The sequence below is a fragment of the Phyllobates terribilis genome, unplaced genomic scaffold, assembly GCF_046119375.1.
Source record: "Phyllobates terribilis strain yellow unplaced genomic scaffold, ASM4611937v1 Scaffold_4__5_contigs__length_816908805, whole genome shotgun sequence".
NCBI lineage: Eukaryota > Metazoa > Chordata > Amphibia > Anura > Dendrobatidae > Phyllobates > Phyllobates terribilis.
In genome coordinates, this window is record NW_027362764.1 from 149,232,034 (window position 1) to 149,246,183 (window position 14,150).

The following is a 14,150-nucleotide window of genomic DNA, read 5'->3' on the forward strand; positions in this document are numbered from 1 at the left end:
TTGTTAATAAAGTGAAGGAGGAACGGTCTGTGCCTGATACTACCAGACCTTTCGATAACCTTAACATATTTGAAAAAAATGACATATTGTGCTGCTGTAAGACTACAAATTACTAGACTTTCAGTTTATCGGCCGGTGTGACCTTGCCATTGGCGATGACCTTCTAAAACTTTGAAGTGTGTATGAGGGGTCTGGAATTCATCTAGACAAAATCATGGGCTGCACAACTATCTTGATATAAACGAGGTAAACACAGTCTGCTCCTTTTCTTCCTTGGCATGGGCAATGTCAGAGATGTTCTGACTGATTCCCAGCATGTTTATGTATAAGATCACTAATGTCCAGAACTCGGAAATCTTAACCAATATATTTGGCTGAATTTCTTTGAGAAAATGTAACCCTTTTCTCGACAATACATTTCTCATCTCTGGACAACCAAGTCCGTTTCATTTATTGTATGTTGCAGGGGTATTCCCAATTTAGATATTTATAATATATCCACAGAATAACCCCAAAATCTCTTGATAAATATGAATCCCACTTTGGAGACCTATGTGAAGAAAGTGAATTCTCGGACACAGTGTCAGTCTGGGGATCACCTCACCAGTCGAATCTGGGGTCCCTTGACGCCTGTTTACATAAGTGTGAGTCCCAGAGGTTTGGCTTATATTTATCAGATATTTAAGTCATTTCCAGTGGATATGCTAACATTTCAAAATTGAGATTTCACCTTTAAAGGGAATCTGTCAGCAAGTTTTAGCTACCACATCAGAGATCAGCATGATGTAAACCCTGATTCCAGCATGTTAACAGTTACTGAGCTGCTCGCTGCAGTTTTGATAAAATCCTTGTTTTATCTGCTGCAGATCTAGCAGTTCTCTGAATGCTGAGCTCTGTATAACCCCGCCCACACCACTGATTGGCAGATTTCTGCTTATCAACAGTGTACACAGAAAGCTGCCAATCACTGGTGGGGACGGGGTTATACAGAGCTCAAGAATATGGAGGACTATATTGGAGCAGGTTTACTAGTCCTCTAATGATAATTTTATCCAACCTACAGCAAGCAGCCTAGTATATGACACATCACTGGAATCGGGATCTCTGTCTCTACATTATTCTATTCTCAGATTAAGTGGCAAAAACCTGGTTTTCCCATCCTGACTCTTTAGGAGCACACCACTCCCCTGCATCCCAGCTTGATTGACAGTTGACAAGCTTTGCTTCTGCAGCATCAGAGAAGCAGTAGGTGTGGAATTGGCCAGGATCGGGAGCTAACTGCATGCTCCATTAATCAGGCCAGCTTCAGAGCAGCGCTTCTATTGGTGAGAACATGTACACACTGTGCTAGAATGCAGCGGTGGCCAGCAATTTAGCCAACAGGCAGTGAACAAAAACTTAAATATCCCTCCAGTTTTGGGAACAGATAGAAATTTTAATAACAAGTAAATTGCAAACTTGCTTGTCTTTACAATTAATTACCGCACATTATGAGAATATCCCTTCTACTGATCATTTTTTCTGCCTTTTCTCTGGCCCTGCTAGTGTTGGCACAGGAATAGAATGTGGACCTGAATCACCATCTATATAAATGTTTACACATTCAGCCACAATCTATGAATTGATGTGGATGATGACTCAAAACCACATGGGTATGATATGCCTAAACATAGCCAGAACACCTGAGGACAATGGAGGTAAAATAGCTGCTGGCTTCTATGTGTAACTTTAAATATTTAGCGACATAATTAAAATTGTTCCCACATTTTCAAGTAAACTAATAGGCCTTTTCTATGAAGCTTGTGGCATACCCACACTCAGGGTTGGACTGGCCCACCAGAGAACAGGAGAATCCTCTGGTGGGCCCTGGCTTCTCCTTCAGGAGAGTTCATAATGCAAACCATGCAGCTGTTATGGGGCTCTTGAGTGGGGGAGTAAGGTGGGCCCTAAGAATCAAATCCTCTGGTGGGCCCAATGTTCTTCAGTCTGACACTGCCCTCACTCGCTTCTAAATATCAATGTAAAGCTCGTTCACACGATCAGCAATACGGCTGACCATAAAGCACACTATCTATAAATGACTACTGTAGTATTGTAAACTTAGAACCCTTTAAAATGACGTATATTAACATTTCCAGGCAGTGTCGAGGAATCAAGGCTCAAAATGTGCAAAATATTGTGGGTTTTAAAATTCTTCTATTTTAGGACAAGAATGAGTTGATACAAAACTATTCTTACCATAAGTCTGATCGATATAGTACACCAGTGTGTTACATTTGGTCTTATAAGGATCCTTTGGATCGGCAGATCCGTTCAGCGAGCCGTGAGAGTGCTCACAGTTCCTGTGCATTGGATAAACAGAGGAGATTAGTCACATAGTTATTAAAGAGCTTTGAAATCTGTCGATTCAGAATAGGATGACTTAATGCGTGGGAGCAGGCAATAAGAAGCAAAAAAAAGCAAGCAAAAATTGTACACAAAGATCTTAAAATATATTGTAAGTCTAGTTTTTTGGCAGCATAATACTAAACATGAGATAGGTGAACATCATATTAACCAGTCGTGGCCAAGTGTTTTGAAACAGACACAAATTTTGTTTTTTACAAAGTTTTCTGCTTCAGCATTTTTTCCTTCTTTTAGTCAGGTGTTTATATGTTAACGGAAAGCACCACTCCAGCATTTTTTTTTTATTTCACCATTGGAGTGGTGCTGAACATCCTAGTGCCCTACCCCTTGTCTGATACTCACCTGTTTTTGCCGCCACTCCGGTCCGTCTCCTGCAGTTTGTGACCTGCCAGCAGCTCCAGTGTTTCATGGAGTGCACAGGAGGTCACTTTTCAATACAAGTCTATGAGAGCCTCTTTCTGGCCTCTTTCTGGCTCTCAAAGACTTGCATTGAGAGCTTGCGACGTAGCTTCTGAGTTCCGGCCAGTCACAAGATGCAGGACTGGAGCGGTGCCTAAAGAACGGTGAAGATGCTAGAGGGAGAGTATATGACCGGGGGCAGGGGGCTTACGTTTAAAGTGCCACTCCAGTGCTGAAAAAAAAAAACGCTGGAGTGGTGCTTGAAGTACAATTCTCAACATTTCATAAGTATTTAAACTTTTATTGACTAATGCATCACATTTATGCAAAAACACAATATGTACAGTGTTGACTCTGATATATTTTAAGACTTCTGCAATTCTCTCTAACATGCTGGATATCAGATTCTGGGCCAAATCATGACTGATGGCATCCTTTTCTTGCCTAATCAGTGCTTGGAGTTTACCACACTTTCTGTGATTTTGTATGTCACTTAGCTATCACTTTTGCTTTGTGACATAGTCTCCATCATGCTGGAAAAACGCAATGTTCATCACCAAATTGGATGGTTGAGAGAAGTTTCTCCTGAAAGATGTTTAGAAATGATTTGTTCCTGGAAATTCTTAGGCAAAAATTCTGAGTGAGCCCATCCCATGAATGAAAGGTCCTCCACACATGAATGGTCTTAGGATGTGAAACTATTGGTATGACACAGGACTCATGATAGCGCTCACCTTATCTTCTCTGGACAATCAATTCTTCCAAATGTCATAAGTAGTCTAAAAGAGACTTCATCAAAGAAAATAAGTTTACCCCAGTCCTCTGCAGTCCTGTACTTCCTGTAGAAAGTCCATCTGTCCTTGATGTTTTTCGTGAAGAGAAGTGGCTGTTTTGGTACCCTTTTTAACACCAGGCCGTCCTCCAAAGACTTCACCTCACTGTGCATGCTAATGCACTTACTCCTGCCTGCTGCTATTTCTCAGCAAGCTCTGCACTGGTATTGAACCGATCCCGTAGATAGATAAATCTTCTTTAGAAGATGGTCCTGGCACTTGATGTATTTTCTTGGGCACTCTGAACCTTTCTTCACAGCAATTGAACCACTGCTTAAAGTTCTTGACGATCCGATAAATGGCTGATTTACATTTGCAATTCATCTGATCACTCTTCAAATGGGTGAATTAAGACGTTTGTGTTTCACGGTCCTGATACATTAAAATTAACCTGCTACATAATTTTTCCCTCCAAAACTGCCCCCATTGCCGTACAGGTCATGTAATGCGCGTTCCTAAAAATGTCACTTTTCATATTTAGCCACCTTCTAAGTAAATCCCTGGCTTCCAGTCATGTAAGTGGTGCTGTAAATTGGCTAAGCCAAGCTCCTCCGCACAGTTGTGATGCCACCACAGTTTGACGGCCTGGACTGCCATTCTCCGAGGAAATCCTGCACCTGAGCTCTAACAACCAGCTCCTCACCAGTGGGCATTGAAGCTTCTGATCATGAGCAGATCGAAAATTAAACTGAGGACGTACACCCAGCTGGAATACGCATGCCCGGGGACCTGTTTATCTGTACGCAGGCACATGAATTCCGCAGAGAATGGTGTGACATCGGGGAAGTTCAGGCCATCAATCAACCTGCAAACTGGGCAGCACAGTGGCTCAATGCTTATCATTGCTGCTTTGCAGCGCTGGGGTCCTGAGTTCAAATCCCACCAGAGACAACATCTGTAAGGAGTTTGTGTGTTCTCCTCTTGTTTACATGGGTTTCCTCCGGGTTCTCCGGTTTCCTCCCACACTACAAAGACATACTGATAGGAAATTTAGATTGTAAGCCCCAATGGGCACAGTGATGATAATGTCTGTAAAGTGCTTCGGAATATGATGGTGCTATATAAGCAAAGCATAATAAAAAATATTTTTTAAATAAAACTGCGATTGGTGTACTGGGCTGAGGAGAATGACACGGCAGTTATCCAGCGTCACCCATGTGACTGGAAGCCAGGGATTTACATAGAAAGTGACTAAATATTAAAAGTATTTTTTTAATTATGTACTGGGACATTTATCTTTACAGAAACATGTTAGGGATGCACATTACATGACCTATATGGCAATGGGAGCAGCTTAGTAGGGCAAAATGATGTGACAGGTTCCCTTTAAATTCACATCAGAGAAATACTCCAATGGGAAGGCTACAAGTCTTGTGTTACAGATGGCGTGAGATTCACACAGCGTGCCATATGTATATGGAGGTCACATCATACTGACCTCATGGTTACCCTGTGGGGATCTGTAACTTGAGAAATATTTGGAAGACATAGATCATACCCTCCTGGCACCATGTCCTTGCCCATGTGATAGTATGAAGGTCCACTACAACAGTAAGTTAGTATTTTTGCATCCATGCTGTGACATAAACATAGTGTAGTCATGGACCTTCTCTCCACAATTCTCTTTGTTTTTCCAATAATCATAATTCTCACCGCTTATGTTCCATGTGGCCTTGTTATAAGAGTGAAAAAACTTATTGCAAGTACAGAAGGCCAGCCTTAATACATTTATATCCCAAAAAAGCTATTATTGTACCAAATAATAACAAAGATGCAACCACATGTTACCACATAAGCCACAAATGATCTGGAACATCAACATGTGGTTCACGGCAGGTCACAGAGTCTAAAAAACAACAAGCCCAATAAAATGCCCCAATGGCCAGTCCAGACTGCATAACATTATACTCTCCCGTCCATCCTTTACTCCCAGCTATTAAACAATGCGTGTTCTTCCTCGCACCTCCTGTAATTTATCGTCTTATAATGCCTTCCCCACAAGATCTCTGCTCCCGCCTGTCCATGTAAGAAAAAGGAGGCAACAAAGAAAGTCAATTCAGTAATCCTTTGTTAGGGAAGATAGTGCTTATGTAAATTGCGGATGTGTAATGAGTATCGGTATTTACTAAGACAACAGCGTAGGAGCCGAACGCTATGAAGAACGGTTTCATATTCTGTAAAGGACATGAACCGTGAAGGCTTTGCCTTAGTACTACAAAAACATTTTCTGCATGCTGAATTGAAGGGAGTAGCTGTATAAACAGATGGAGACGGTGATTTGCAGCTCGGCCACGTCTTGGTTTATAAGCAAACAGGATATGTTTCTAGAATGTTTAACTCAGAGAGTAAAACATAATAGTTACAGCCTTTAAAGGGAACCTGTCACATTGAACATGGCGTCTGATCTACAGGTGGCACGGTCCAGAGCAGGAACAACGGAGGGGATTGAGGTTTATGGGATTCAGCATCATTAGTATTTCAGTAGATATTTTTCTTTTCCTAAGCTTAGTAGTCCAGTGGGTGGTCCTAATTGATTGGCAGCTTCCCTCTTGTCAATTACCAGATAGGACTGCCCACTGGACTCCTACACAGGAGAAATTATTTGTTCTTGGCAGTGCTCTTAGGCAAAAATTGTGAGTGAGCCCATCCCATGAATGAAAGGTCCTCCACACATGAATGGTCTTAGGATGTGAAACTATTGGTATGACACAGGCCTCATGATAGCGCTCACCTTATCTTCTCTGGTCAATCAATTCTTCCAAATGTCATAAACAGTCTAAAGGGGGCTTCATCAGTGAAAATAAGTTTACACCCGGTTCCCTGCAGTCCAATCCCTGTACTTCCTGTAGAATGTCCGTCTGTCCTTGATGTTTTTCATGAAGAGAAGTGGCTGCTTTGTTGCCCTTCTTAACACCAGGCCGTCCTTCAAAAGACATCACCTCACTGTGCATGCTGATGCACTTACTCCTGCCTGTTGCCATTCCTGAGCAAGCTCTGCACTGGAATTGAACCGATCCTGTAGATAGATAAATCTTCTTTAGCACTTGATGGATTTTCTTGGGCACTCTGAAGCTTTCTTCACAGCAACTGAACCACTCTTTGAAGTTCTTGATGATCAGATGAATTTCAAATGTAAATCAGTCATTTATCGGATTTGGGTGAATTAAGACATTGGTGTATCACGGTCCTGATACATTAAAATGAACCTGTCACATTATTTTTCCCTTCAAAACTGCCCCCATTGCCAAACAGGTCATGTAATGCGCATCCCTAAAAATGTCACTTTTCATCTTTAGCTACTTTTTAAGTAAATCCCTGGCTTCCAGTCATGTAAGTGATGCTGGAAATTGGCTAAGTCAAGCTTCTCTGCACAGTTGTGATGCCACCACAGTTTGATGGCCTGGACTGCCATTCTCCGAGGAATTTATATGCGGAAGAACAAGCTGAAACTTTTCCCAAAAGCTATATATTAATCAGTTCAGCCCCTCCTGCTTTACAACTTGCTGCTCATATATAGGACTGTATGTACAATGTGACACATTTCCTGTATGCTGGATGCAGTCCTGTGGAATAAGGAGTTACTTACAAGTCATATATTACTAACAGGTCGGAGCGGACAGTGGATATACAGTGTTCCGGGGGGTGAAATACAGTATTTATAAAGCACAATTTAGCGCTGTGTATGCATGTAGGGTGCTAGTGTTTTTATACGACACATAAATATAGGTATTGCAGTCATCTAAGAGCAGAATAGGTTTTCCAGTTTATAAGTACATAACTTTTAATTCCAATATAACAAAAAAACTTAATGATCTTACGATTAAGGCTGCTAAAGTCGAAACGCATCAACAATAGAACACTGTCCTGTTTGTGACTTGATTTTAATGGAAATGTAATAAAGCTGCCAACATTTTACTAGCGACGCCGGCTTTTTTTGTTATATTGGATTTATTTGCCCATGGCCAAGGAGCTTGCTGGATCTCCGTAACCTATGCAATGGTGGATGTCTACAATGGTGAGCTTATCTAATTTTCTATCATTTTTAATTACTGAATTATGAAGAGCTACAACTTTCTATACACTTTGTGCTTTAAGTCGTCAACTTAGTGAAAATGTCGCTGATAAAAATATTCTTGTTTAGAACCTGAAATGCTACAAAGATCGAGTCCTGCTCACCGCTGAGGTTGCTACACTTCTGAATGGACACATTAAAGATAAAAAGGAAAAATTTCGGAAAATATCTGTGCAAGTTATGTGCCGTCTATATACCGAGAGGGAACCTTGTGGGAGTGTTTGTGCAGAAAATGCAAACTGCCTCTTCAGTAGAAATCTTAAAAATCAATATCGACCCATTAACGAGCATTGCCATATGACTTAGGATAGTGTAGAAAATGAAAATTGCTTTTTAAAATTTTAAGAGGAACCTGCAGTCCAGTCTGCAGGTATCATGTTATAGAGCAGGAGGAGAGGAGTAGATTAACATATAGCTTTGTGAGATAAATATTCAGTATAACCTGTGTTTTCATCATTTAATCCTCTGTTCTTTCTGGGATTTCCGGTCCAGTGGGCGGGCCTATCAGTGACTGACAGCTGTCTTTGCATAACTGTGCATACAGAGCTAGCTGTCAATCACTGATAGGACCGCCCACTGGACCAAAAATCACAGAAAGTGCAGAGGATAATATGATGAAAACACAGGTTATACTGAATCTTTTCTCACAAAATTATATATGAATCTACTCAATTCTTCCTGCTCTATAACATGGTGCCCGAAGATTGAACTTCATTTTTATGGTGACAGGTTCCCTTTAAGGTAAATTCACAAAAGAAAAAACAACATCTATTTGTAATCAATGCTTTGATGCAGCATAAGCCTCCCTGCATTAAATCAGACAGAGTCAGAGATGGAGTTAAGCTGGCCATTCATATCAGATATACAAATGCTTCTCACAAAATTAGAATATCATCAAAAAGTTAATTTCAGTTCTTCAATACAAAAAGTGAAACTCATATATTATATAGAGTCATTACAAACAGAGTGATCTATTTCATGTGTTTATTACTGCTAATGTTGATGATTATGGCTTACAGCCAATGAAAACACAAAAGTCATTAGCTCAGTAAATCAGAGTAGTTAAAAAAAACACCTGCAAAGGCTTCCGATGCGTTTAAAAAGGTCCCTTAGTCTGTTTCACTGTTTCAGTAGGCTCCACAATCATGGGGAAGACTGCTAACTTGACAGATGTCCAGAAGGCAGTCATTGACACACTCCACAAGGAGGGTAAACCACACAAGGTTATTGTTAAAAAAGCTGGCTGTTTACAGAGTGCTGTATCCAAGCATATTAATGGAAGGTTGAGTGTAAGGAAAAAGTATGGTAGGAAAAGGTGCACAAGCAACCGGGATAACCGCAGCCTTGAAAGGATTGTTAAGAAAAAAACATTCAAAAATTTTGGGGAGATTCACAAGGAGAGGACTGCTGCTGGAGTCATTGCTTCAAGAGCCACCACATACAGACGTATCCAGGACATGGGCTACAAGTGTCGCATTCCTTGTGTCAAGCCACTCATGACCAATAGACAATGCCAGAAGCGTCTTACCTTGGCCAAGGAGAAAAAGACCTGGACTGTTTGTTGCTCAGTGGTACAAGGTGTTGTTTTCAGATGAAAGCAAATTTTGCATTTCATTTGGAAATCAAGGTCCCAGAGTCTGGAGGAAGAGTGGAGAGGCCACAATCCAAGCTGCTTGAGGTCTAGTGTGAAGTTTCCACAATCAGTGATGGTTTGGGGAGCCATGTCATCTGCTGGTGTAGGTCCACTGTGTTTTATCAAGACTAAAGTCAGCACAGCCGTCTACCAGGAAATTTTAGAGCACTTCATGCTTCCCTCTGCCGACAAGCTTTTTGGAGATGGAAATTTCATTCTCCAGCAGGACTTGGCCCCTGTCCACACTGCCAAAAGTACCAATACCTGGTGTAAAAACAACAGTATCACTGTACTTGATTGGCCAGAAAACTCGCCTGACCTTAACCCCATAGGGAATCTATGGGGTATTGTCAAGAGGAAGAAAAGAGACACCAGACCCAACAATGCAGACGAGCTGAAGGCTGCTATCAAAGCAAACCTGGGCTTCCATAACACCTCAGCAGTGCCACAGGCTGATCGCCTCCATGCCACGCCGCATTGATGCAGTAATTGATGCAAAAAGAGCCCTGACCAAGTATTGAGTGCATTTACTGAACATACATTTCAGATTTGAAAACATTTTTCAAGCTGTTGTATAAAGAATTCTAATTTACTGAGATAATGACTTTTGTGTTTTCATTGGCTGTAAGCCATAATCATCAACATTAACAGAAATAAACACTTGAAATAGATCACTCTGTTTGTAATGACTCTATAGAATATATGAGTTTCACTTTTTGTATTGAAGAACTGACATAAATTAACTTTTTGATGATATTCTAATTTAGTGAGAAGCACTGGTATACTGACCAAACTCGCCAATTTCATAGGCTTCTCGATGGTAGATGCAGACTCTTCCCCGATTGCAGATGTTGAGGAAACTAAGCGTCAGGCATTTGGGTTTCGCTACCAATCTAAAACTTGCACAATTCCTATATGAGTATACATGTGAACATGTGGCGTTAGTCTGTACGTGATCCTAAATAAAGTCCATCAGCAATACTGCATAAGGGCAGCTGCTTCAAGATTGCTTATTGCGAACTTAGCTAAGAATCAGCCAGTACAACTGGACATACGTCATACATAACTACTAAAGACCAAGGAACTGAGTGGGCATAACTCATAGAAACCAAGGAGATGAACAGATCTACTAATGGGCATGATATCAAGCTCTATATTGACCTAACCGGAACAATTTAATGCACACACAATGGTAGAGTTTATGAATTTGATGGTTGCCCACATATTTCATGCCATATAGTGTACATTTAAATACAAATACTATAGAAAAAAATCTAACACACCAGTTGTCTGTGCAGGTATTGCTACATCCAGAGCAGTATTGGCACAAAGGGCCAAAGCTTTTATCATTAGTGCACTCGCATTTGCCACATGTGCAGGTTCCTCTCCCACTGCATACAAGTCCATTAGAGTCCATACAGTGTTGCTTTGATGAGGAGCATTGACAACGGTCACCTTCCCAGCCGCTGTGACATCTACAGTGCCCATTCTTACATTCACCATTACCTATCACACAAAAAAACACAAGTATTAATTGAAGTCTAGAAATAAAATAGGCCATTTAGATTGGTCTACATTTCTGTGCTTATTAACTACTTAATATATCTTCATAATAATAATAATAATAATATCTTCATTATTTCTAATACAAAGCTAAATCTGTGCATAGCCAGAGTTAAAAAAACAATAGAATTTGTTCTGCCTGGTGTCACCACTAGAGGGAGCATACTCAAAGTACAAAGCAGTAAGCTCCTGAGCTCCCTCTAGTGGCGGCCAAGCCCCAACCACTCTTGATATTTATGATGTTAAACACAAGATGATAACTTCAGGACATTTTCGGTAACATTTCATTACACTCTTTAAAGCAATGCTTTTGACTTTACTGGATAATTTACAAACTGATGTGTATTTTACAAGCCACGAGCATTCCAGGAGAAATGATCCGGTTCTAGGGGTGTCTCGGAAAAACATTCCAAATTCTAATGTAATCCAGTGCTGTTTGTAATGGCACCCCTGCAGAGGAACGTCTGCTTAACATAACAAACAGCACACATTACTTGTAATACAACATTTAGCGCTCACAGTTTATGCCTTTTCACACGCTGTGAATAACATACATGTTCACAGTGCCCATGAGCTAAAGCAGAGGGGGTCCTCCGGGCTCCAGGCAGATTTCATACTGATCAGTGAAGTATTATGCTTCATTTCCTGAGTGAGTGTGTGTTGTAAGCTGTAAACCCCGGTCACTACTAGGACCTGACCCATTACTGGATGGATACATTACACAATCATCAGCAGCACAGAATATCCCGCCATGCACATGAGTGGCCTTCGACTCTTCCCTTCCCTGTCAGCAGGCTGTGAATTGTAGTTTCAGAGCAGCTGGAGAGCTACGGGATGGAGGCCATTGACAAGTCTCAGAAAGACACAAAAAAACCTGATTCACGTTGATTTTTTTTTTCATTTCTTTAGGAGTTCCAGTGTTTTTGACAACAAGTATATAGCAGTCTGTAGAGCTATTCTTCCTGGAATCCAAATCAACCATACTGGTTACAGCTCTGTCACAACGGTTATCCCACAAAAAATGTATCACCTATCAATAGATAAATATCTGATTGATTGCTGGGTGACTGCCATGGTTAATAGGAGGAAAATCACGAGCACCTCCCATTCCTCCTCACTGCACGACCTCAGCGAGGAGGAGTATGACTGGAGCGGTGGTCACATATGTGCCCTGATGATCCATTGAGTGTTTATGGGGCTGAAGGAAGCAGATAAGTTATGAAATTGGCAATTTCTGCCCTATACACATTAAATGGAGTCGTGATGAAATCTGAATTGCATTATTGCTCTAGAAAATAGGAAAAAACAAGAATACTTAGCGCATAAATTGGACAATTCATGTGTACCCAGCAGCCGTGATGTGGCGATTCTCTTTGCTGGGACCTAACCTAATGTGATTCCTCTCCTGGGCTAACAGACTACATTTAATTGGGTAGGTAGGATCCTGCTGTGATTAAAACCGCTGTAGCCTGATGGATGGAGTGCTTAGTCAGAGAGCCTATGCATACAACTAACTAACTTTTTTCCTAATTTCTAGAGCAGTAATGCAATTCAAATTTCATATATTTCAAGTTTACGTGCTATAGCATTACAGAGTGCAACTTTATTTGTTAGTTATATATGGAGATGGCTACTCTTAGCTTGCACCAGTACACACCTGTTTTCTGTTTGGAAGTGACGGTCAATCTTTTGTTAGTTGTATGCATAGGCTCTCTGACTGACCCATCAGCCTCTGGCAGTTTTAATCACAGCAGGATCCTACCTACCCATATAAATGTAGACTATCAGCCCACGAGAGGAGTTACATTAGGTTAGATCCCAGGAAAGAGAATCACCTTAAAGCGGCTGCTAGGCACACATGAATTGGTCTATTTATAAGCTAAGTATTCTCGTTTTTACCTATTTTCTAGAGCAGTAATGCAATTAAAATTTCATATATTTCATGTTTGCATGCTATAGCGCTACAGAGTGCAACAGAGCAGGTCCGAAAGTGAGTACTTCCAGCTGGCGGCCTCTGACACCGGTTACAGCTGATCGGCAGATGGGCCGGGTGTCTGACCCTGACCGATCAGACATTGATGACCTATCTTAAGGATAAGTCATCAATGCTAAAATAGTGGACAACCTCTTTAAGGGTGAAGCCATGTACTTGGCTGTTTCTGTTGGGCCCATAGACATTGAATTGAACAGTTGATGCGCATGTGTGACCACTGATCCATATAAACTTTTCTTCACTGGGCAGCATAAGGTAAGGAGAAACGGGGTGCTTGGGGCCGCAGGTCTAGCAATCAATGGGGGTCCCATAAGTGGGTTTGTCATCAATCATACAATCAACAGCCAAGCAATGCACTCAGCGGTTTCTGTGGTCTCAATATACAAATGATAAAGCATTAGGCCGCAAGTGTGACCACTATTCGACTTAAATTCCTCCTAACTGCAGTTGCGCAGAATACACTGAAGACAAATGGGGGCCAATAACCCATCTTCAGTGGGGGCCTCAGTGATCATACATAAAACAACTATTTTGTAAATTTTTTGATCATGTATTTTTGTGAAATAACTCCTGAAGACATCTCAGAAATGTGAACACAGCTGACAGTATTTTATGGCTGAGTTACTTACCAGAACATAGTTTTCCAAGGTTGTATGGGCAAGAAAAATTGTCCATTTCACAGTATTTCCCATAAATTTTTCCCAGTTTGGTTTTAGAGCAGTAGCATTTTCCACACAGACAGGTTCCTCGTCCACCACACTCAGACTCGGATGGGGATTGCCTGCAGCTTTCAGCCTGAGGCTCCTTGTCTCCTGAGCTGCAGTTGCCATCTCTACATGGAACTCCTGGGCAGTCGGGATGGACCTCGGTAACACACTTGTCCTTATGCCTCAGTGGACTGTTACACTGACAGGTGCAACTTTTGTGAATCTTTATTTTAGCAGTTTCATTGAAACCAATAGGTTTAAGAATGATGTAGTTATGTCCTCCTTCTACATCACAAGTGTCCATAGTCACTGATACATTGAAAAGTACCTAAAGAACAAGAAAACATTGACATCATGGAATTGTACCAGCAAAGGACTAACGCACATCTCCTGCCGATTCCTCAGCTAGGCCTGGCTTATAACTCGTCTTGCTTTACATCAAAGTATTGAGAAAATTTCCCAAGTGAAATAGAAAGCTGAAAGGTTAAAACCTTTTTTTGTACAATCTATACCAGACACAAAACTAAATGCAACAATGACTTTC

The 14,150-nt window shown here is 41.1% G+C and overlaps 1 protein-coding gene across 1 annotated transcript in view; it reads right to left on the minus strand.

The window, feature by feature from the left end:
- The window catches only part of ITGB8 (integrin subunit beta 8), a 147,469-nt gene that overhangs the window by 13,913 nt on the left and 119,406 nt on the right, over positions 1-14,150 (minus strand). The window contains exons 10-12 of the mRNA XM_073677835.1: positions 13,529-13,934; positions 10,627-10,849; positions 2,239-2,342 (exon numbers count right to left, since the gene is read on the minus strand). Coding sequence (XP_073533936.1) covers positions 2,239-2,342; positions 10,627-10,849; positions 13,529-13,934 — 733 coding nt within the window. The remainder of the gene's footprint in view (positions 1-2,238; positions 2,343-10,626; positions 10,850-13,528; positions 13,935-14,150) is intronic.